General features: G+C 36.5%; 1 protein-coding gene across 1 annotated transcript; it reads right to left on the bottom strand.

Moving 5' to 3' along the window:
* Positions 1-364: 364 nt before the first annotated feature.
* slc37a3 (solute carrier family 37 member 3) lies at positions 365-22,241 on the bottom strand. The gene is made up of 16 exons (XM_053649937.1): positions 22,162-22,241; positions 21,099-21,257; positions 20,239-20,353; positions 18,936-19,028; positions 17,629-17,712; positions 17,307-17,452; positions 16,071-16,167; positions 14,690-14,774; positions 12,338-12,561; positions 11,479-11,620; positions 10,557-10,658; positions 10,398-10,445; positions 9,128-9,279; positions 8,671-8,736; positions 8,473-8,561; positions 365-1,481 (listed from the first exon to the last, which is right to left on the bottom strand). The coding sequence occupies exons 2-16, from the start codon at positions 21,170-21,172 to the stop codon at positions 1,394-1,396; spliced, it is 1,605 nt and encodes a 534-aa protein (XP_053505912.1). The 5' UTR covers positions 21,173-21,257; positions 22,162-22,241; the 3' UTR covers positions 365-1,393.
* Between the last annotated feature and the right edge of the window lie 318 nt (positions 22,242-22,559).

Consider the following 22,559-nt stretch of genomic DNA (forward strand, 5'->3'; position numbering starts at 1 on the left):
ATGACATACATAGCGCAGTGGTTGCAAGTAGACAAAAAAGTTAAATAAACATATTACTGCTGAGTTTTGACATTTTATCACTTTAAGAGTAGATATGTTATAAATGTAATTATCCAAAAAACTGAAAAATGACAGATGTGCCCAAACTCATCATTTCTACTTGTACTTTCTTGCCTAAGTGTAATTTTGATATAAGTAGCTGAGTATCTGCTCCCAAAACAATCATAATACCTATACATTTAATTAGCTGAATTAAGTCTACATAAATACATCTGTTCAGTTTTGTACTTGGACAGTAATAACATCACACACTCCAAACAACAACTGAAACGGATCTTTATTAGTGTCCCTTTAACTCACCTTTAACATTGTACAAGCACTTTGGTTATTTAGAGCTTACCAAGCCTTTACTGTAAAGGTGTAAATGTTGCACTGGCAGGCAAAAGCGCACCTCAAGGAGGAAATCAGAATCCATCTAAAGTAATCTAGCTTAGATAAGACGCCTAGAAAAGCAGCAGAGTGTTTTCACACAGTGGATGGATGCAAGCTGAGGACAGGTTGCTGCTAGAGGACTGCTGTTGGGTGGCTGAATTCTAGAAACAATTTTAGGTATCGCTTTCTAATTCATTTTGATCATTTACAACATAAAACATAGAGCCACAATATTGTTCAGCTGGTTGAGCTGGGTTAGTCTGTAAATCACGTTATGCATTAGTTATATATATAGAACTACAATATACATCCAAATAGTTGACAGTATCAGGACGTGCTGGCTTTAGTGTTCCAAAAAGTCCAGATTCTGTATATGGAGAAATAAGGTGAGATAAAAGTAAGATCATGACAACTCTCTCAAACCTCAAGAGAGTCTTTTCACATGAAATGTGTTTTCTTTAATTAGTGGCAGATCATGCTGAAATGTTGAGTTCAAGTGAGACATTTGTCACACTTGTGCATCTTCTGGTTTACATTTTGTCTTCCTCAGATGGACACACACTGTGGTTCAAATCCCATTGCATTATAGTGTCTTGTTTTACATGTATATTCTTAACATCAATATCTGACTCTGCAGTAAATGTCAGTCCATCACAGTCCTCAAACTAATTTTTGTGTGTTGTATTTCCTCTGTCCACAGCAAAATGGCTACAACTTCATCTCAGTATGACCACATGGAGCTTGAAGGAGTGGAGGAGGGTGTTAAGCTGCAGGGCACCGGCGTGCGGCGGAACCTCTTCGGCCCAGTCGACCACCAGCAGCTTCAGCAGGACTTCCACATGCTCTTTTGCATGAGTCTGGAAGTGGCCAAGCAGCGCTGGAACTTTGACTTCCAGACCGAGCATCCTACCCCTGGCGCAGTGGAGTGGGAGGAGATGCGTTGCCAGGACGTGCCAGCTTTCTACCGCAGCTGTGTGGTGAGGACGGGTAAGCGCAGACTGGAGGTTCCTATCAGCACTGCTGGAACTTTGGCACATAGAGGAACCAAGCTGGAAAAGAGAGCAGTCAAATACAGACAGTCTGCTATCACAGGTGAGACCAGAGCCAAAACCTGCTAAATGTGTGTATAGTTCTAACAATCAGAACAGGAATGTGTATGTCTTTAAACTTGCATTATACTTGACTAACACTTGCTATAAGTCCACAGCACTTGTTTCCAAAGTGGCTCTGACTTATCTAGATAGTGTTTTGCATACGTCCGAAGTTTACTTTTGTGATGAGGTTGCAGGTAAGGTTTGCGTCTGATGACTCTTCCATGCAGATATTTTTTGTCCAAGCAATGCTGCACAGTAGAATGGTGCCCCACCACTCCTGTGTCAGCTAAACATTCCTACAAGTTCTTGCTGTCATTTGGGGGTTTGCTTTGCCTTTCTGCCCAGCAGTAAAAACCAAAAGCTTTCTTGGTCTTCCAAATCTGACATTTCAGACATGGAAATTTATGAGTTGGAAGTGCTTTGATATCTTTTGCATAGGTTCTCATTCCAGCCTTAGGGTCACCAAGTTAGTCCAATTAATTTTTCTATTTACCCTCCAAACACGACTGCACTATGAAGCTGCAGAATTCTGTATACCAGTGACGGACATGTCAGGATGAATAACATTAACAAAACAGACAAATGTGGTCTAGCCAGGAGTCCTCAAGCATTTTTAGAGAAAACCTCTTTCCTAACAGATTTTCTCTCTTCTAGACTTCTTTACCGTGAAGAAGAAGTTTCTTCATTACAAAGTTTCATCAAGGCAGTAAGAAGAGAGCAGACACTTCTGCAGCTGAAGATCCTCTCAACTCCTCACTGTGTATGTAAATGTACATACAAAATCTGCAGTTATAGCTATTATCTGTCTGTGGGGGTTATGTTTTCAACAAAAATGTAAGAAGCTTAAAATATACTGTGAAGGTACAGAAATGCACTTCAAAAAAGGACACTTTCATTAATAACTTGACAACAGTCAAGTTGCAACAGTTGTACCCCCCCCCCCCCCAGAATTTAAACGGTTAGTTTTGCTGTTTTGATACCTAGATGATTTATGCATCTTGTACACGTTTTTAAAAAAAAAAAAAAAAACAGTGAAAGCCTTACTGTGTATGAATAATGAATAATATTACTTAATGCTACTTACTACTTATTTATTCTTTTCCATGTAAGAAAACATATCACTTAGAACATAAAAAGAGAAAAAACTGAACCAGCGTTAGTCTGGTATATCTGAGCCGGGGGGGGGGGGAGTGTTTTTAATGAATTAATCTCTCTTACCTCAACATATGGTCACTGAGAAAGCATGTGACCTCTGACCTCTGGTGCATACCTGAAGACCACTTTGTAAACATTTCACTACTTCACCTTTCAGTGCAAAATTTGCTTAAGCAGCTCACACAGACTATATATAACTACCCGAGTTACAACTTACCTTGCTGACTACATAAAAAAATTGCCTTGAATTCATTATACCAGTTCTCCGAAACCACATTGGTTTTAAATATTGAGACAGGGGGTAAAATGGTGAGACTTTTTTTTTTGGTAGCTTCCTTTATTGCAAATTTTATCAATATGTCCTTTTATTAACAATATACACAAACATTAGTTGTGCTTTTTAGCCGTTGGTGTTTATACATTAAGACATCCTTTTTCTGTGTATATCTCACAAAGATCTAAATGTAAAGTTGTATAGACAAAGAGATTAATATCTGTTGTATTAACAGCAATAATGCACAACGCCTTATTTGGATTGTATGTTTCTTTTTGAGTTTTAATCATGTAGCATTTTATCTCAGTTTTGACTGTTATTTTAACTGTTTCTGTTCTAAATACTATATCAAGACAAATGTAGCATTTTAATTTCAGTGGATTGAATTGTGTCGAAGGACAGAGAACTGTTTCATAAGAGACTTATAAAACCATGCTCAGCATGTAAGTAGCAGGGTGAGTTTGTATGTAAATGTGTTTCATTTCTACATGTCATTGTGTTTGATTTTTTTTAAAGGCAGCTTTAAGAAACTAGCCAAAGATTTACTCCACACAGTGTCAAAAGTAAGCAACTACCAACTGTTGTCAGAGGAAGGGACAAAGCCACTAGTTTTAACCAGCTGCAAAAGCTTGCAAAACACGCTTTTAGCCTTGTTACAGTGGCATAGATAGACTCTTGGGTGTTACTAATATATTTGGTGACAGTCACCATGTCCTACAGCAGCTCAGCTATTTTTGTATTTGTAAATATTTTTGATGAAGTGGGTTCATCTACCTCACAATAATAATAATGAAGTGTTCATTTTCTTATCAGAAACCATCCTGATCCAATCACCTCACTGAATTGGGTCTGTTTTTTTCTGCTTTCCCAGAAATAATCAGAAAAATGTCTATACTAATTGAACTGACCAAAGGTCAAAGCCAAAATCCACCACACACAGGACATCTGAGGTTACACACCACCATGTTCATGGGCTTAAAGGCATCGTCGTCTTCCATATGTTTTTTTTTTAAGACATTAAATGTCTATTAGCTCACTGCAGGTTTACACACATCACCTCAGTCTGAAATGGTTTGAACATTCCTAATTTTTGCACGAGTTATTGTTTTCATTGTACCGGTACCATTTTTATTTCAGAGCAACCTTATATATGTTTAACTTATTGGAATATATGTCTGTTTAAGGAGTACTAACTGATTTTGTATTAGCTTTGCACTATTAATTAGTATTGTGTATTGTAATCTTTATTGGTGTTAAGAGCTGGATTAATAGGAATTAACATGGGCCTGTTCACAGTGAGAACCTTTACTCTTTTAATTAAAGACATTCATTTGATTTATTTATTCTTGGTTATGACTAACAGCCTGTCAAAAAAAAAAAATCTGGCTTCCAAAATTCTGTATGCAGTACTTGATATAATGCTGAAGGTATTTAAATACCCTATATACATATGGGAAAGGCATCTGTGTATACCTTGTATACCTAAAATCCTACATGATGATTAATTATAATTTTTTTAATTATATGGAAACAGAGTGATATTGTTTGATATTGAATACAATTGTGTTTTCTCTGTGAAAAATTTGGAAATTTTGTTTCATTCTTCTCAGTTTCACCAAAAGTTCCACATTTTCTTGCATAACCTCACATTGTGAATATGTTGCCATGTTTAAATCACAGATTATAATAAAAAAATATCCATGTTTACATCAATTGTAATATTCAAGTTGTTTTTGGTGACTTTTTTTTGGAAATTTCAGTTAAGTCTCCCACTGATGTACATATCAAAGAAAAATCATCTAGCAGAACCCTCACAAATCTTTAAATCAACTTAAACATTTGAAATCAGCTAAATGTCTATAACTATATAATAATATAATAACTTGTGTTTTTGAAAAAAAATAAACACACACACACACACATATATATTGATATTATATATCAATAAATTATATTCTGAGCTACACATAGCAGACACTGTATAGTATTGTTTATTTAAGAATTTCAAAAAACATGAAAAAATTAATAGGATATTTTTGCATACTAATAATAATAATTTAAAATATATTATTTTAAAAAAGTTCTAATGGGAATGCAGCTACAAGAAACAACTGGAAGAATTAGAATGAAGGAGAAAATTTTAATTGTTTCATTTTCTTTTTATACAATCTTTTTATTGTCATCCTATAAACAATAAACTATATTTTTATGTTTAGCTATAAAAAATATTTTTATTGCAGACATTTCTAAATTCTAAAGTCTAAAGTTAAATTCTAAAGTCACTGCCCCCGATCCTTTCGAGAAGCAGCATGAACACAGCTGTGTTTCTTCTTTTGCCTAAATTTGAACGACTTTTGTGAATTTGATCAAAAGATCACTCATTTGGTCTACAATCTCAGTACCATAATTATTTTAATATAATGTAAACAATAATTTGACATTTATAGTAATAAGAAATTTTTGTGTCAGGACATGATCTGCAAGTGTTTCTATTCAAAGTGTTTCCATGAGTTTAAAAGCATTCTTTATGTAAAACAGGATAGGCATTCATTATAGAAAAGAAAAAAAAAACATGTAAAGATCCGGCAAATAAAACAAATGTTTATCAAACAAATGCATTTCTTTCTGAAGAATGTGAAATGTTCATATAAAATAAAACCTTTCACATTTAAAGAAAAAAAGAAAGAAACAAAAACAAAATAATAAAATCATATTACGTTTAAACTGCAGCTCTGCTCCTTTTTCACGACTTTCACTAATGAACCTGAGCTTGATTTTAGCGATATACGCAGGACACCAAGTTGATTTCCATTAGAACTATGAAACCACCCATGTACCGTGTGATTGTTTTTCCATTCAAATCTGAGGGCATGCACTACAAAAATAATAAATATTACATTTGTGCAGTTTCTTAAACTATTTATAGCAGTTTCCAAAATCTGAAAGATTTGTTTAAGTGCCAGTTACAGCATGTTGTGTTCAACATCATCCTGCGTTTAGCAGTTCAAGATGCTCACACAAACAAGTAAACAAATATAAAAGTCTGAATATTTTGGTCATAAGCAGACAAAATATCACATCACATATACATTACAGTTAGCCTAAACACAGATATGTAAAAATTTGATTACAATTTTAAAACCTTAAAAATACCTTTATCACTGTGCACAACATATGGTATGTAACACACATAAATAGTCTAAATATTTGCTTCACAGATGCAAACATTAACATAGTCGTCAGTTTATCGGGCAAACCAACCATACAGGTGCATTTTGTTAGTGGAAATAAAACCACCATAGGACTAGCACTGATCATTTGGATGGTAGATCATTCAGGATCATGGAGTTTTTAAATAGCTCATTGCTGGGTTCAGCCAAAAAAAAAAAATCCATGTCAGTGTCGCTGCTCTGCTGAGAATGTTGCACCTCGGCCTGTCACAATTACGTTATCGTTACGGTATAATTACACGTTTTCACGTTTTTGTTGATACACCTTTAAGTTAATATATAAAATGTGTGAATATTTGGGTTAATTATTCCATTTTCTCATCAACTAAAATTCAGCTGACTAATACACTATGCCATTTTAGTCAGAGTAAAAATGACTAAAATGAATAAATATGACATGACGGAATATTGACTTAATTTAAAGGATATTTTTGTCAGAAGACAAAAACTATTTTTTGACATTCTAATCCCAATGTCTGAATATATAAGTCCATCGCTCTTTCAAATGATGTGCTTGCATTATTATGCTATTATATTATCATTATCAGTGTCATAAAATGGTCTTAAAATGACAATAATATCGTTTATTGCAATTATTTCTGTGAGAATCTATCGTCCAACAAAAGTAGTTATCGTGACAGGCCTAGTTGCACCACCCAATTAATATCAGAGCACCAGAGGTCCTTCTCTTTCCGCTGGAAGATGACAAACTGTGCTGTAGCGACATATTGGCTATAGTCAGTGATTGTACACATTCAAAGTGACATATATTATAGGTTTTTGTGATAAAATGGCCATTTAGTGTAGATACAAGGTAGGTCAATCTTATAAACTGGCAACAGAATGTAACCCTCTAGGTGATTTATGAAGTAGATATATGAGTGGTCAAGACCTTGACATGCACCTTCATAGTACATCTTTAGCACTACACTTCTCTTATTTAAAAAAAAAACAAAAAACAACACAACACACAATGAAATCCCTTTTAGAATGGTGTCACAGGTATCGCAAGTTCCAGGAACAAACAAATTTTTAAAACATATTCAAAAGGCGACACTATTAAAAATGTGGAATGACTGACAGTAATATAGCCACTCCACATAGAGCACATCTATGCATGTCCTGTCCCTACAGCAGCCAATAAAATCTAATTGTTATTTTAAAAAAAGGAGATTCATAAATATTAGGTTTCAAAAGAAAACCATAGTTCACCATTACCAAATTACCTTTCTTCACACCTATTAATCTCACTGTATATTGATAGAAAAAATATTGCATAAGCTAAATAAATGTCTATATATAGGCCAAGTCCTTTGTACTTTTAGAGAAATAATCTCAAAAGACCAAAAAACTGAAATTTCTTCAAGCTCAAAGTACAGGCTGAAATAAAGGCACTTTAAACATATGTTCTAAAGGGTTTTCTATTTGTTGGCTGTTTGTATTTATGTCGATCCAATTTGATACATATTAGCAACACACACATGATCCCTGGCTTTGACAACTGCAAGCCTGTTCTGGTGTTAGTGCTAGAGCCAGGGCTCAGAAATGTTTTTTTTTTCTTTATTGATTTTTTTTCTTTATTTTTAAATCATTGGGTTTGTGCCATTCTGTTCTCAAACAGTTATGGGTGTTGACATTTTTGGTAGTGTTTTTGTTCCTAGCTAAATAGCATTCATTTTCATTCCTCAAACTGGTTTGGAGCCCTGGCTAGAACCCATGGGATGAAAGAACAGACACACACATATAGTGATAACTCATTCTAGCTGGATGTGTACAGTCTAATTTAGTGTTCTTCACTGTGAGGCTAATGTGCCACTAGCAGCCCCTGAATAGCCAAACATTTTATCAGATATAATTATTGTTTACATGACCACTTCGGTTAACTTAAAAAACAGATAATGATCATAGTACTTGTGCACTCAGTTCTGCAGTCTGACATGCACAGGTCTACATTTGGTCTACATTAAGCACTTTTTAACTTAAAATCAGACAATAATACATGTCTCAAGTCTATTGTCAACAGATTAGTTATGATGATTGTCAAGATGATATTTCACCATTGCCAGTTGCTGTCATTGGCATTATATTAATATTAATGCCAATGACTGATGGAATCTAGCACTAATCATTTAAAACAGTATCATTATTGTAAATTTAAAAAAAAAAGCAGCTTTAAAAACAAGTAAGAAGAAAGTCATGAGCCGAGTGTCTTAGCTGACATACTCTCTACCTTCTCCATACTGATTCCAACATAAATAGAGAGAAATAAATAGAGATGCGTTCTCACAGCTGGTGCGTCCTTGCTTGACTGTCTCTGCACATGGAACGTATGTCATTAATAAGAAGAGGTATGACGAATACAATGCTGAATCCCGTCTATGGAGAAAAAACACAACCAAGACATCAAACCAGCAGCTCCAAAAATGACAGGTTTGAAGTTTAGCAGGTAGATGATCAGAACATTAACCTTTAAGAGAAAGCTTACCATGACTATGAAGAAGTAGAAGACCCACATCCATCCTAATTTGCTCTCAATGAGTGAAACCAGGTACTAAAAGAGAGATTAGGATTAGGATTAATGTCAGACTGGGTGTCATCTAAAAGCTGTTTTGTTCTCCTAGTTGCTTGGGATAAGGATTTTGATGAGAAAAATTATTTGACACATTACACCACAGTTACCTACATATTAAAGTACCACCGTGTCTGCTTTAGCCAAGAAAGTAAGACTGATTGACTGCGATTTGACATACAGGTGCATCTAAAAAAAATTGAATATCGTGGAAAAGTTCGTTTTTTTTCTGTAATTGAACACAAAAAGTGGAACTTTCATATTTTCTAGATTCATTAAACATTAAGTGAAATATTTCAAGCTTTTTTTTTGTTTTAATTTTGATGATTACGGTTTACAGCTCATGGAGGTCAAAAATCCAGTCAAGTCCCACCTGCCCTCCAGCAGCCCCGATGCTGCCAGTTCCATCCACTATGCCTGTGACAGTGGCCAAAGCCTCCTGATGTCCCTGCAGGGCTTCCTGTCGACCCAGGTCTGCTGAAATTGCTGAGCTTATCATGTTAGATGGACCACCAATGAAGAAACCTGAAGAGAAGAAACGTCATGGTTTACACAACAGGGAATAATATATTCTCCCAGATATTCTGCCCCTCATTTGGGTTTATAATTTAATTAGTAACTTTAAGCATGAATATAATGAGCACAGTACTGGTCACAAATTGAGTCTTTTTTTGTGAGAGGCATGCCATTTACAGCACGTCTGTTTATTTGGTCTGGATAAACCCTGCGCATACTTCATATAGTTCTACATACATGGTTCCTTCAATTGTGTTTCTTTTTTGCATGTACTGTAAACACATTTAATGCCATTATTTTTAAGTGTAGTTACCCTGTTTTCAGTTATTCCACTGAAAGGCAGTGCTTATTTGAGTTACTATAGACTTCCTGTCAGCTCAAACCATTCTGATCATTCTTCTCTGCTCCCTCTCATCAACAAGGCCTTTCAGCCTGCAGACCCTCCGCACAAACAACCATGCCACAGTTAAAGTCATACAGATCACATTTTTTCCACATTCTGGTGTCTGATGTGAACATTATCTGAAGTTCTTGATCTGTATCTGCATGATTTTATGCACTGTTCTACTGGCACATGATTGAACGATTAGAAAACCATATAAATGAACAGGTGTACAGGTGTTACTATTAAAGTGGGCGGTGAGTGGATTTTACTATATATAAAGTTTACAGTGGGAAATGAGTCAGTACTTTGGTTATCAGCATCATCCACAGCAGTCTTTGACTTTTTCCTTTGGTGATGAGACACTCATGGCATTTAAACACATGCCTCAGCGTCATCTCTCCACATTGGTGGGGAAATAATCACTGATTAATTTAGTCAGCTCTGTTTGCCAAATGTCCTATTATTCATTTAACTTAAACATTTTTAATACTTTTTTCCATTGTCATCTGTACAAAGAGTGTAAACACTCTTCTCTGTTATGATGATAATATGACGGACATATTGATACTCTTTAGGCTAATATCCGTTTCGCTACAGCTTGTAACAGATCAAACTGTGAGAAAAGCACACATAGCAAGCACGGATTTAGACATCTTTAGGCAGACTGACTGCATTTATTAAATTTCTGGTGTGCTGAGGTAAGCTTGTGATGTATTTCTTGAAGACTATACTTATCTCTCACCTGTAGTTGCTAAAAGCACTCCATTCACAATCTGCTTATTCGGAGAGTCTAAATAAGAAAACAAATTACACGAGGAATATGTTTACAGCAGTCAAAGTATATATAGATGTATTTTATTTTTTTAAACTTGTGTGTGTTTATTTTGCAGTCTAGACTCACGGCTGTATCCCACTAGTGCTAGCATAGCTAGCAGCAAACTAATACACAGCACAGGAGCTCTTTTCCCCAGCAAATCTGAGATCAGACCCTGCACAGTTCCTCCTGAAATAGAGAATGTGCAAAAATATATATGACATTTCTAAGATCATAAAGGTCACAAAGGTTGAATACAATGAAAATCTTAATAAGAATAATAATTTAATCTCAAAGATGTAAAATAATTCTAATGGGCACTTTTTCAGGGTGAATTTTTTTAATATCATTATTACTTGTTTCCCTATACCATCTGAGATATGATATATAAATGATATTATGCAAATATATCTAAAAAGTAACGTAATGCTTTCAGCTTAAAGGGGTACTCCAGTGTGCTTCAGCCTATATTTTATCCACCTATCTACCGCATCTGTATCGTGTGATTACCATTTTATGTTGAAGAATGTCGACACATTTCCCTGTTCTGAGAAAAGAACAAAAACCTGCTTAATCGAAACTAATCTATAAAAGAAATCCGATGGCATGTTGCTTATCTCAGTCAATAAACGTCCATGCAAAGTATATATTTTTGTGAAATGCTTTCATAAATTCTTCAGTCAGGCATTTGTAAATCTTTAAATATGAATAATCGGTCCTTTCGGGGATGGGACTACTTTTACAGAGAAAAGAATCTGAAGTGGAACTGACCACCACAAAAAAAAGAAAAGGGTTAAGTAGCCAATTTTATTTGTTACTGTAGTGATCCATACAAAGGATTGGTATTACTTTATTTCATGTGTCTCTCTGTCTTTAAACCGGTATTGGAAGTTCAACTGCCCTTACACATTCACTATAAATATGAGTATTAAAGTGAACAGGTTTTCTATTCTTTTCTCAATTAAATTTAGGAACTGTAATGTCAAAGCGTGTCCACACTGCCACTCACCGATGATCCCTCCCACGTCATACCACACAGACAGTCGGTCTGCTTCTGCCTCCTTCCAGCCAAAGTTGTTGCTCAGATAAAATGGCAGCCAAAAGAAGAAGGAGTAGTTCACCAGTTTCAGGCAAGCGTAGGCAAGAGAGTACTGCCAGAGCAGAAAGAGAATAATAATCACAACTGACTTCAACACAGCGAGAAACACAGGGATTGACTAAACACTCAGCAAAAGAACATTTCAGTTCTTTAATTCTTCAGTTTAGTTGTTCCTCTCATGAAACGTTCAACACGCTTATTATGGTCTGACTTTACTCTCAGCTGTATACTGTAACGATTAATAACCTCACTATCTGGTCACCCAAAAGAGGATGGCTTCCTTTTGAATCTTCCTCTCAAGGTTTCTTCCTCATGTCGTCTCAGGGAGTTTTTCTTTGCCGCTGTAGCCTCTGGCTTGCTCATTAGGGGTCTAAATCTACATCTAGAATTCTGTAAAGCTGCTTTGTAACAACATCTATTTTTAAAAGCGCTATACAAATACGTTTTCATTGAACTGAAACAGAAACGTGAATGCTCATCCTGTAGCTGCATAGCAAGGTATGTTTGAAGCAATGATACTCATTACACCAATATGAGTAAGCAAAACACATCTACATGCTGTTTGCTTACTGTCTCAATCACCTTTTTATATGTTGACATAATCAAAGGTTGAGGAGTTGCCAGAAAAATATAAAAACAAAGCATGTTGTTGCTCCTCTTGGCAATCGCCATGTAACAGATAACAGAGCAACCTTTAAGAATGTTAAGAAGAATAGCTGTAAATGAAAGCTCATTCAGGATAACAAACAAAATAAAAAATTTGACCCACAGGTATAACTCCGGGTAGACAGAAGGCCTTGAAGAAGCCAATGGCTTTGGTTTGGGGCTCAGGCCCATCATCATCCTGCTTTTGTACGGAATAGTATCCTCCGTCACACACCACTTCATCCTCATCCTCATCCTCCTCCTCCTCATTGTCACTCATGAGTGGCCGATGACTGTCTGTGTCTCTCTCCACTGTTGTTAGACCTGTTACAGGGCCTTCACACAGACCTGAGAGAAAAAAGATATCACATACAGGCACTTGGAAAACACAGTACATATAGTATAACACGTATTCAGCTAGAGATAAGGGCCAAGACTCACTCATATATAGTAATAAATGAAGGCATTTATACAGTGAGGGAAAAAAGTATTTGATCCCCTGCTGATTTTGTACGTTTGCCCACTGACAAAGAAATGATCAGTCTATAATTTTAATGGTAGATTTATTTGAACAGTGAGAGACAGAATAACAACAAAAAAATCCAGAAAAACGCATGTCAAAAATGTTATAAATTGATTTGCATTTTAATGAGGGAAATATGTATTTGACCCCTCTGCAAAACATGACTTAGTACTTGGTGGCAAAACCCTTGTTGGCAATCACAGAGGTCAGATGTTTCTTGTAGTTGGCCACCAGGTTTGCACACATCTCAGGAGGGATTTTGTCCCACTCCTCTTTGCAGATCTTCTCCAAGTCATTAAGGTTTCGAGGCTGACATTTGGCAACTCGAACCTTCAGCTCCCTCCACAGATTTTCTATGGGATTTAGGTCTGGAGACTGGCTAGGCCACTCCAGGACCTTAATGTGCTTCTTCTTGAGCCACTCCTTTGTTGCCTTGGCCGTGTGTTTTGGGTCATTGTCATGCTGGAATACCCATCCACGACCCATTTTCAATGCCCTGGCTGAGGGAAGGAGCTTCTCACCCAAGATTTGACGGTACATGGCCCCGTCCATCGTCCCTTTGATGTGGTGAAGTTGTCCTGTCCCCTTAGCAGAAAAACACCCCCAAAGCATAATGTTTCCACCTCCATGTTTGACGGTGGGGATGGTGTTCTTGGGTTCATAGGCAGCATTCCTCCTACTCCAAACACGGCGAGTTGAGTTGATGCCAAAGAGCTCCATTTTGGTCTCATCTGACCAAAACACTTTCACCCAGTTGTCCTCTGAATCATTCAGATGTTCATTGGCAAACTTCAGACGGGCATGTATATGTGCTTTCTTGAGCAGGGGGACCTTGCGGGCGCTGCAGGATTTCAGTCCTTCACGGCGTAGTGTGTTACCAATTGTTTTCTTGGTGACTATGGTCCCAGCTGCCTTGAGATCATTGACAAGATCCTCCCATGTAGTTCTGGGCTGATTCCTCACTGTTCTCATGATCATTGCAACTCCACGAGGTGAGATCTTGCATGGAGCCCCAGGCTGAGGGACAGTTCTTTTGTGTTTCTTCCATTTGTGAATAATCGCACCAACTGTTGTCACCTTCTCACCAAGCTGCTTGGCAGTGGTCTTGTAGCCCATTCCAGACTTGTGTAGGTCTACAATCTTGTCCCTGACATCCTTAGAGAGCTCTTTCGTCTTGGCCATGGTGGAGAATTTGGAATCTGATTGATTGATTGCTTCTGTGGACAGGTGTCTTTTATACAGGTAACAAGCTGAGATTAGGAGCACTCCCTTTAAGAGTGTGCTCCTAATCTCAGCTCGTTACCTGTATAAAAGACACCTGGGATCCAGAAATCTTTCTGATTGAGAATGGGTCAAATACTTATTTCCCTCATTAAAATGCAAATCAATTTATAACATTTTTGACATGCGTTTTTCTGGATTTTCTTGTTGTTACTCTGTCTCTCACTGTTCAAATAAATCTACCATTAAAATTATAGACTGATCATTTCTTTGTCAGTGGGCAAACGTACAAAATCAGCAGGGGATCAAATACTTTTTTCCCTCACTGTACCTTTATGCCTTTAAAGGTATAATGTCTATAAAGTACTTAAAAGTTAAAAGGAAATAAAATGTAAAAAATTTTCTTTGCCCCAAATCCAGTGTGTAAATGTTTAATGTCTGAAATTTGTTTCTTTAGTTTGCAGTAATGTAGCACTACTGTGTATGGGATGCATTCAGGGTTACAATTGAGCAAACTGCATGTCTAATTAATCAAACACAGCTTGTTTGTCTTGGCTGATCAACTACATTTGAGGTAAGGTTCAAATTGCGTGCAAAATACTTGATTAAACGTTTTAATAAGCAATGAGCAAATAATAGCATAATGAAACCTAGAACTGTTGTACAGTTGGTGGTTTCTTAAAGGTACATGGATAGAAAGTGAAAAAGACACAGCCTCTTTCTGAAACTCACCCACTTCCTTTGGGGAGGTGAGCAGACCGAAAAACACGACTATTCCACCTGCAAACTGCACCACCGATGTCACCAGGAACGCGTACTGACAGCAAACACACACATTTTAGTTCTTTCTGTTTCGCATGTAATTTCCCACAACAAATGTAGACTTATAACTAAAGTTATAGTCAAAATTCTGGAGGTGAAGACTTATATATACACCCAGCAACCCCTTAAACTGGAACACCTATACCCCTGCTCACTCGTGCAATTATCCAATCAGCCGATCATGTGGCAGCAGTACAATCAATAAAATCATGCAGAAACTGGACAGTTGAAGACAAAACATTTCCTGGTCTTTTTACAATCTTCAACTGTCCAGTTTCAGTGAGTCTATGCCCACTGTAGCCTCAGATCCCTGTTAGTGGTCTTCTGCCTTCTTGTCAAGGAAAACCAGTCTGGCTATCATTAACAAGGCTTTTCCACCTGCAGTGCCTCTACTCATTGGATGTTTGTTTGTTTTCTGAGTCATTCTGTATAAAATCTGTATAAAAGACTGCTGTGTGAGAGAATTCCCTCCATATTTTCCACATACTGATGCTTGATATGAACATAAACTGAAGCTCTTGACCTGTATGTGCATGATTTCATGCATTACACTACTGCTATATAATTGGCTGATTGGATAATTGTGTGCATGTGCAGGTGTAGAGGTCTACCTAAAGTAGACAGTGTCTACATACACTCACTGTCCACTTTAATAGGAACACGTGTACACCTACTCATTTATGTAGTTCTCTAAACAAGCAATTATGTGGCAGCAGTTCAATGCATAAAATCCTGCAGATACAGGTCAAGAGATTCAGTTATTGTTCACATCAAACACCAGAAAAGTGTAATCTCTGTGACTTTGACCGTGGCATAGCTGTGCTTCCAGATGGGCTGGTTTGAATATTTCTTATACTGCTGATCTCCTGGGATTTTCACACACAACAGTCTCTAGAGTTTACACAGAATAGTGTGAAAAACGAAAAACAGCGATGGAGTAACAGGTCTGTGGGTGGAAACGCCTTGTTGATGAGAGAGGTCAGAGGGAAATGGCCAGATTGATTCGAGCTGCCAGGACGGATATAGTAATTCATGTAATCACTCTTTATAAACGTGATGAGCAGAAAAGCATCTCAGCGTTCACAAAACATCGAACCTTGAGGTGGGTGAGCTACAACAGCAGAAGACCACATCTGGTTCCACACCTGTCAGCCAAGAATAGGAATCTGAGGCTATCAGGCTATCACAGACTCACCCAAACTGGATAGTTGAAGATTAGAAAAAGAAAAGAAAAAAAACACCTGGTCTTTTTCCAGTCTTCAACTTTGAGAATGATGAATATGCCACTAACCTCATAGCCATACTTCAGAACACTGGAGGCCAGAAATGCTCCTAGAATATTTCCCACTGATGCACACGCACTCCACAAGCCGAACACAAAGCCTCGGCTAACAAGCAGCCACACACACACACACACACACACACACAAACATGTTAGACACTGAAATGAAAGATCCATCAGATTAAAATAAGTAAGATATGTCAGTGAAAGTCAGTACAATATAAGCAGTATTATGTCACTATGACTTCGCTAATGCCCAAGCTCAAGGAACAGACAGAGAATGTTATTAAAGGCATAATCATAATCCAGACAGGCAAGGAAAGGCACGGCAAAGCACTCTGAAGTTACTGCTATCACCAGCAACAACAAAAAGCATATTGTAAAGCATGCTGTGGTATACTAATTATTATATTATATTATATGTCTAGAATTAAGGGCCAGTCACACCAAATACAATTTTGTGTAATTAACTGTTTTTTAAACACATATGTGTATTTTTTTCAGAAAACCTGTACATTGAAACAGACAGTGCTATAGTGCACTAATCAATCAACTTACAACTGCATATAATTGCAACAGTATTCGTGTTCAACCCCCCTTTTCAACTCCAGAGTGTAACATAAAATGTGGAAAAGTTCAAGGTGGGTGAATACTGTAGGTCTTGTCTCTATTAGAGAATTATTCATGCAATTTACAGTTTATGTGATGTCATCTGATCAGCACAGTACCTGAGAAGCTGTCAACTTTTGTGTCAAGAAACTTTTGTCAGACAAACGGTGGTAAGACCTAAAGGAGACTGTGTGTCGGGGATTTTATTCAGCTCGGCACTCAAACAGTGGTTTAATGGGAAATCACACAGTATTGTAGTTTGTTGTAATTTTGTTTCCACATTGTGCCAACATTTGTACACCAGGCTTTGATGTAAAGGGCTGTAATGTGGAGAAACTGCACATATTGTATGTTTTACACTTTTTTGTAATGTTCAGTCGCACCGTATTCAGATTAAATAGTCTTTTAGTCTATAGAAAAATAAGTGTTGCAGATATCATGAACAATGGACTTTAAAAGATATTAATACCTATACTATACACTATAATTATAAATCATATATTAATTGAACGTTTTGATATCGCAAGTGAAAACTGTGACTTCAGAGGTTTAACTGTAACTTTAATGCTTGTCCTTGTTGCCAAGAACCTGACATGTTTATGTAAACTCTCTGTTAGTAATTAAGAAGACACACACCCAGATTTGCCAAACCAGTTGCCCATGACGGCCACCACACAGGGCCAAACTGCAGACTGCAACAGGCCATTTAGCACCCACAGACAGCAGTAGAAATACACGTTATAAAACTTCAGCCATTCTGTCAGAGTGCCAAAAACAAACTCCTATAGAGAGAAAAAAACAGAGAGAGAGAGAGAGAGAGAGAGAGAGAGAGAGAGAGAGAGAGAGATCAATATGTGTATTTTATAACCATTCATTTCATTAACCTTGGATTTCATAATGTCTTTCTATCAACAATTTACAATTCTCTAAAAACACCTTCAAGAATACATTATCTTACCACCACAGCTGAGCCACACAGTCCAAAGGAGAGAACGTAACGAAGGTCCAAACGGTCACCTATGATACCACTAATGTACAATCCCTGTTAGAGGAAAATGACACAACATGAACTGATAGAACCAAACACGTTTTGCAGCTATATACATTTTTAAATTGCACAACAACAGTGCCAGCAGTGAGCATGATTAAAGTGAATTTAAAGTGAATAGTACTGAACCAGCCTGCTTATGTATCTGTTACGTTAGTGTGTTGGTGTATATGAGTGTGTGTGTCTATGCATTACAGAAATTCATGCACTGCAACAACAGGGGCATAATTTGTGTTTGTTTATGACTGTCAGAGAGCATATCAGGAGTGCTGGCTGAGAACTCCACAACATAACACACTACACTGGTGGCATTATTGTGTTGGTTGTAATGTTGCATCAAAGTAGTAGTATGTGAGGGACTTACGTCTATAATAACTACTCTGCTAAACTATTTATCATACATAGAGCTGCACAAGAGTACTGAATATTGTATTTTGCTCATTCAAGTCATTATTGCTCATTCAATTTAAGAAGAAAATATGTTTACTGCAACTGATCAACAGAATTAACAGACCTTTCTTGTACATTATAAGCTTTGATAGGTTTATTTTATTAGACTTGTTCTAATACATTTCTCTAGTGACAACTTACAAAAGGACATGTACGATAAATGCTCCATACAAACGAATTCAAAAGCATGAATTAAAATTGTTCATATGATATAAGTTTTGTGTGAAGAGATGCTCATTTATCTTTTTTTTTAGGAGATGCCAGTGTCAGTGCTTTGCAACAGTCAGAGGTAAACCTATAATCAAGTCTACGGACACAGGAAAGGCTTCAGGATGGAGAACTTTGTGACAAGCTGCATTTTTTTGTCTTCAAAGGAGACTAAAAAGGACAGGCTGGTGACTGAACAACTGTTTATAGCTGTTATAATAACAGAAGTGAATAACAGAAACTAACTAACGTTCCCCAACATGAAATGTAACCGTAAATGAATAAAATGTATAAAATATCATTCTTTGATAAAATCATTGGCAAATCAACCCCATTGCTGATTATTTTCCAATAACTGCACACTGTCATGTTTAATTCCTTACTGACTTGAGGGAGCAAAAAACTGTGCTGCTAAGTAAAATGCAATTAATTGTGCAGCCCTGTACAGCACTTTGTTCTGAATGTTTTTTCTGTACAATTTATGTAAAAATCTAAGCTTTTAGTGACCTTTTAAGTTTAAACCCAATGTCCTCCAAGTTCACTCTTTCAGTGTCACTCACCACGGCATAAGAGAAGAGAAATATGGTGTCCAGGACACCCAAAAACAGTGTGGCCTCCTCAGTATCTGCAAACAGACGATTCTCTTCCCACTTCTGTTGGCATTCACACAACACCAGGGCACAAAAAAAACAACAATGCATCACATCATTTATCATGACTGCTGCATGTACTGTATATTTACAACATATACACTACCGGTCAAAAGTTTGGAGAAACTCAACTGAAATGTTTCTCATGATCTTAAAAATCTTTTGATCTAAAGGTTCTAAAGATTAAATCAGTGTTGTAAACAGAAATATAATTGTGCAAACATATTAATTTCATTCATTAGAAAACTAACATTTTCTTTGCAAATATATATATATTTTTTAACGGATGACTTGGCGCAAAATATTCTGAAAAGCAGCCAATAAGTGTCCAGCATCGGTGGGAACTCCTTTAATACTGTTTAAAAAGTATCTCAGGGAGATTCCTCAAGAAATCGGTTGAGAAAATGCCAAGAATACATTTCTGGAAATTCTAGGCAAAAAGGGTGTCTACTTTGAAGATGCAGAAATATTAAATGATTTAGATTAATTTTGGATTTGCTATCATAACATAACTCCCATAGTTACATTTGTGTTATTCAGAGTTTTGATGACTTTATTATTATTATAAAATGTGGTGAAAAAATAAAATAAATAAAGATGAGTGTGTATAAACTTTTGACGTACTTTTTCAGTACTTGTGTACTGCATGGCATGGCCACAATTATCAACCCTCTTGATTTTGCTCTGTTTTCAATGCATTCACTCAGTTTTTATATTGGCTTAAAAAAAAAGAAAGAGAAAAAATAGAAAAAAAGAAAAAAAGCAGGTTTGCTGATTTGTTGTTCCAACCTGCTGCATGAAATTATCCAGTTAAATTAACTTATTTTATCTTATCTTCTACTTGTGAAGATTGTTTTATTTATTGTCTAGACATTGCCACAAGTCCTGACAACAAGGTCATTTAAGGCACCATGAGGCTGACTGAAGTTTGTTCACAGCTGTATTAAAAAAAAATTTTATTTCATGAACCAGAATTCATTAATCAGTGTCTAAAACTCCAAATTTTCTGTATATGCTTGTATCTAATTTTTCTTTATAAACGAAGGCCTTGTAAGTTTTTGTATATTGCCAAATCTGATGTTACCCCATTGTATATATTCTATATATTTTATATTTGTATGTTATATTCTCTAAAATGTGTTCACAGCACATTTGGTCTTAGTTCTTCTACAGCAGCCGCATGCCGAGACATAAAGCCGCAGTGTGTGCCTACCTCTCTGGGGGAAAAGGCAGGAAAGCTGCCATTCTGCACTGAAGGGGTCCACTGTGCTGAGATGCTCACTTTCACATTGCTGAAAGTCTTACGTGAAGCGTGCAACAACACATAGCTGTGTGAGAGACGGCCAGTGACACAAAAAAAGGAAAAGATTCCATGAGTCTATATAACAGAAATTCTGTTCGAACAAATCCAACATGTTAATCACATTAACATATTAACATAACATAACATCAGAAGACTCATGTACGCACAGAAGCCAGTAACTGGAAAGATACTGGATTTACACTATGACACAATGACAACATTCGAGGCATCTAATTTAAAACACTAAAGTCAACAAAAATAGAACAATAGAAATGTCTGGACATTTTTACATGACTCAGAAATGAAGAAGCTCATGTTTATTTGTACGGAGTGTAAATTTGACTTTAAGCTGAACCATTCTTTTAATCCTCAGCAAATGTAATTGGGAAAAGGACAAAAACAGAAAGCAAAACATTCCATAAACTTTGGCTCATACTACCAAAATACTGCCAGAATGGCACTAAAACTTAACATACATTTAAAACCAGTTACAGCTTGCTTTTCAATCATATGTCTATCCAGCATCTGATTAGTGTTTGGACAGCTGTTTTTATTAACTGATTCATTGACTTCATTAAATATGTGATAGCGTGTTAATGCAGTCCGGAACTTTGATTGGGTTTTATGAACATTTTCAAGATCCAGCGTATTCTGAATGTTCGACTTAACTAAACGTTGTTGCAGCATCTAGTACTATCCAGTACTAGTTTGACCTAAAGATGTGGATGAGCTGCATTCAGTAACAAAGCAATGGATAGCATTTAGCCTACCTAAAGAAGGTGAGGAGGAAGGTGACCAAGTGATGGTGGGTGTAGCGTGAGAGGAAGGTGCAGCAGGGAAGCATCACCGGTGGATGTAGAGGAAGAAAAGAAGGAGCAAGAGGGAAAGGAAGTGTTCACTCTGACTCGCCAGCAATGGATCATCTGGAGCTACAGACACAAAGCATTCATAATACAGGACTCAACATTACTGGGCAAACCACCAGAGCTCTGAAACATTGTGTGTGTGTGTGTGTGTGTATATTATATATATATATATGTGTGTGTGTGTGTGTGTGTGTGTGTATGTGTGTGTGTATATAATATATATATATATATATATATATATATATATATATATATACACACACACACACACATATATATAAAGAGAGAGAGACAAAGAGGGAAACATATGTACAAATATATAATGTGTGCATATACAGTTATGACTAAGTATATACTTATGCCTATGTAACTAACTGTTTATAATTACATGCATGAGCGAAGATGTTACGTATAGACAATAATTCTCACTGAAACAAATGTTTGTTTGTTTTCTGCACTGCGTGTTGTTTGAGGCACTTTTTGAGACGCTTTATTATTACTATTATCATTAAACTAAAATAATTTTATTTTAAAAATACTATTTATCTACATAGCTATCTAGCTTAAAGGCGTTATTTTCCCCTCGCTCGTATTCCAACTCCCGCCTCCTTCCTTACGATTGGCTAGTATTTAATGCTGAGTCACGTGTCTAGACTATTAGCCAATCCTAACTAAACAGCAATGGTTCTCCCAGCCAATCATAGCGAAGGAGGCGGGACTTACACGAATACGGATGGGAAAAGAAAATCTGCCTACCAACAAGCGGTCTGAAAAGGCAATTAGCATAGCTCGGCTAGGGAATTTAGCTTCCTGCTCCGCTAGTCATATGATTTAGAATATGCCGTCATCACAAACACTAATTCGTGTATCGTCCTATTCAGTCAGTACTCACAGGACGGTCATGTATTCATTACCCAGGCCCTGTTTAATAAGTAAGTAACACACTGGAATATAAACGCGCAGTTACCTGTATTTCTCTGAGCGATGTTTGTCGTCCCAGCTGTTGATGCGCGAAAGGTGCCCGGAAGTGACGTCACTGGCAAACAGTCTCCGCTCTTTTGACTAGCAATGTTTTACACAGTAAACTCACGCACAGTATTCATTCGTGCCATTATTTTGGTGATAGCTACACCACTTAAAATATGGATAATGGCAAAAAAAAATCCAAAAACATTTGTTAAAAATGTTAACCATTATTTAACCAAATTGTTTACTATATATATATATATATATATATATATATATATATATATATATATATATATATATATATATATATAAATAAATAAATAAACAGTACACTGTATATAAACAGGTTATGCACCTGGACAACTTTAAAGGAAAATACCATCCTGACCTTCAAAA

Source organism: Ictalurus furcatus, chromosome 19, assembly GCF_023375685.1.
Source record: "Ictalurus furcatus strain D&B chromosome 19, Billie_1.0, whole genome shotgun sequence".
In the NCBI taxonomy this organism is placed as follows: domain Eukaryota; kingdom Metazoa; phylum Chordata; class Actinopteri; order Siluriformes; family Ictaluridae; genus Ictalurus; species Ictalurus furcatus.

Excerpts from the sequence above, each read along its gene's own strand:
- slc37a3 (XM_053649937.1), bottom strand. The coding sequence starts at position 21,172 with ATGCTTCCCTGCTGCACCTTCCTCTCACGCTACACCCACCATCACTTG. Across the intron at positions 20,354-21,098 it reads TTCCTCCTCACCTTCTTTAG|CTATGTGTTGTTGCACGCTT; the intron begins GTAGGCTAAATG and ends TCTCTCACACAG. Across the intron at positions 16,168-17,306 it reads AACTGGTTTGGCAAATCTGG|CCGAGGCTTTGTGTTCGGCT; the intron begins GTGTGTGTCTTC and ends GCTGCTTGTTAG.